The sequence below is a fragment of the Triticum aestivum genome, chromosome 3A (genome assembly GCF_018294505.1).
Source record: "Triticum aestivum cultivar Chinese Spring chromosome 3A, IWGSC CS RefSeq v2.1, whole genome shotgun sequence".
Classification (NCBI taxonomy): domain Eukaryota; kingdom Viridiplantae; phylum Streptophyta; class Magnoliopsida; order Poales; family Poaceae; genus Triticum; species Triticum aestivum.
In genome coordinates, this window is record NC_057800.1 from 137,383,775 (window position 1) to 137,385,569 (window position 1,795).

Consider the following 1,795-nt stretch of genomic DNA (forward strand, 5'->3'; position numbering starts at 1 on the left):
GGTGGCTGGCATACGACTGCCGACTGGCCAAAGCGTTCAGCCGGTGCGCCCGCGCCTATCACTGCCCTAAAATAAAACAGGGAAGGCGTTGCCACCAGCCACACAAGTGAGCGTAGCATTACTTTGGGGCTAGTCCAGCGTGCCGCTTGTCTTGTCTGCTCATACCAGTCCGTTTCTTCAGCCTGCCTTCATGCACTCTCCCCTGCCCAACGACCCCCAAGACTCATCCGAGACGCCTGGCGCGCGCGCACCGGCGACGTGCCACAACAACCCTACGCGCTATACCCTCTTCCCCGGAAAATCTCTCCCCTATATATGCTCGCTGGAACGGTGGCGAGTCTGGACACCCATTAACACACAGCGAGCTCACCTCACAGAGCTCCAAGCTCGCTAGCGCGTGTCCGTTCACCCTAGGCCAAGAACAAATGGGCATCCAGGCGAGCCGCGCCCTCGCCGCGCTCCTCCTGGCGGCGCTGGCCGCCGCGACCCTGCGGGGAGCCTCGGCGGTGGTGCAGTGCGGCCAGGTGACCCAGCTGATGGCGCCCTGCATGCCGTACCTCAGCGGCGCCCCCGGGATGACGCCCTACGGCATCTGCTGCAACAGCCTCGGGGTGCTCAACCAACTCGCCGCCAGCACCGCCGACCGCGTGGCCGCCTGCAACTGCGTCAAGGCGGCCGCCAGCGGCGGGTTCCCGGCCGTTGACTTCAGCCGCGCCGCGGCGCTCCCCGCCGCCTGCGGGCTCGCCATCAACTTCGCCGTCACCCCCAACATGGACTGCAACCAGTACGTATCACTACGCATGCATGCACTGCCGCACGCGTACCGATATTTCATGAATTCCATGGATGCAAACATGGAAAGTATGCCTAGGTTCTTCTTCAACTGATCTTCATTTTTTGATTCGATCGTCGTTGCATTCATGCAGGGTTACGGATGAACCCTGAGATGGGACTGGAGAACCACACGCACGCAACGTACACAGAGGAAAAGCTTAGGTGTTGGACTGACCAAAATAAAATCAGCAAAGATAGTATAAGATTGAATCAAGGGCCTTCAATCATGCATGTGCCGAACTGTTTAGTTGATTAATATATAATTCAATTGTTATCCTGATGTATTATTTCTGTGCTTATATTGGAATAAAGTACATGCATGCTAGTATGTTAGTAAAAGACTTGCATCTTTAATTAACGTTGACTTCATCAGCTTGGGCATCCTCGCCTTGCTACATCGTGTTGGATATGTTGCATGGTCCTTTCCACCTTGTACCGAACCTCTATCGTAGTTTGCTTCAGTGCACTGCGTCGCCTCGGCTGGTCCTTGTTGCGACCACTAGTACCTTTCGGACTCCGTCTAAGGCCGGACGACAGCCTTCCTTCTAAATTTTTTTATTTTGATGCATCCATGCTCTCCCTGGCATACATACGACGAATAACCAGCCAAACTTACGTGTGAGCATAGCGTGAACCTTTTCGCTTTTCGGTTCAAATAACCAACCAATATATTAATAATAAAACGGATACATGTATTTTAGCTCTGTAACTGACAACGCCCCACCTCAGTGCTCAAGATATACCAATCAACAGCTACAATAATTTAAAACGACCTAACGACAGACTTCAGTTCTCTTGAAAATAACTTTTCAGAGTAAAACGTAGCAAAAATGCTCTTTGGAGGCCGAGCACCATGGGGCTCGCTATCATGGGCGTCGGTCTTCACATGGATCAGACGCAGCTTCGTACTTGTCTCATGTATTCCACCCGCCAGGCTTTTACACCGCACCGTATTCCCATT

The 1,795-nt window shown here is 53.1% G+C and overlaps 1 protein-coding gene across 1 annotated transcript; it reads left to right on the forward strand.

Annotated features, from left to right (window-relative positions):
* Positions 1-332: 332 nt before the first annotated feature.
* Positions 333-1,173, forward strand: LOC123058141 (non-specific lipid-transfer protein 1). Its single transcript, XM_044480963.1, has 2 exons — positions 333-784; positions 927-1,173. Exons 1-2 carry the CDS (start codon positions 426-428, stop codon positions 943-945), a joined length of 378 nt encoding a protein of 125 aa, XP_044336898.1. The 5' UTR covers positions 333-425; the 3' UTR covers positions 946-1,173.
* Positions 1,174-1,795: the final 622 nt, after the last annotated feature.

Coding starts and splice junctions, on each gene's coding strand:
- LOC123058141 (XM_044480963.1), top strand. CDS start 426: ATGGGCATCCAGGCGAGCCGCGCCCTCGCCGCGCTCCTCCTGGCGGCG.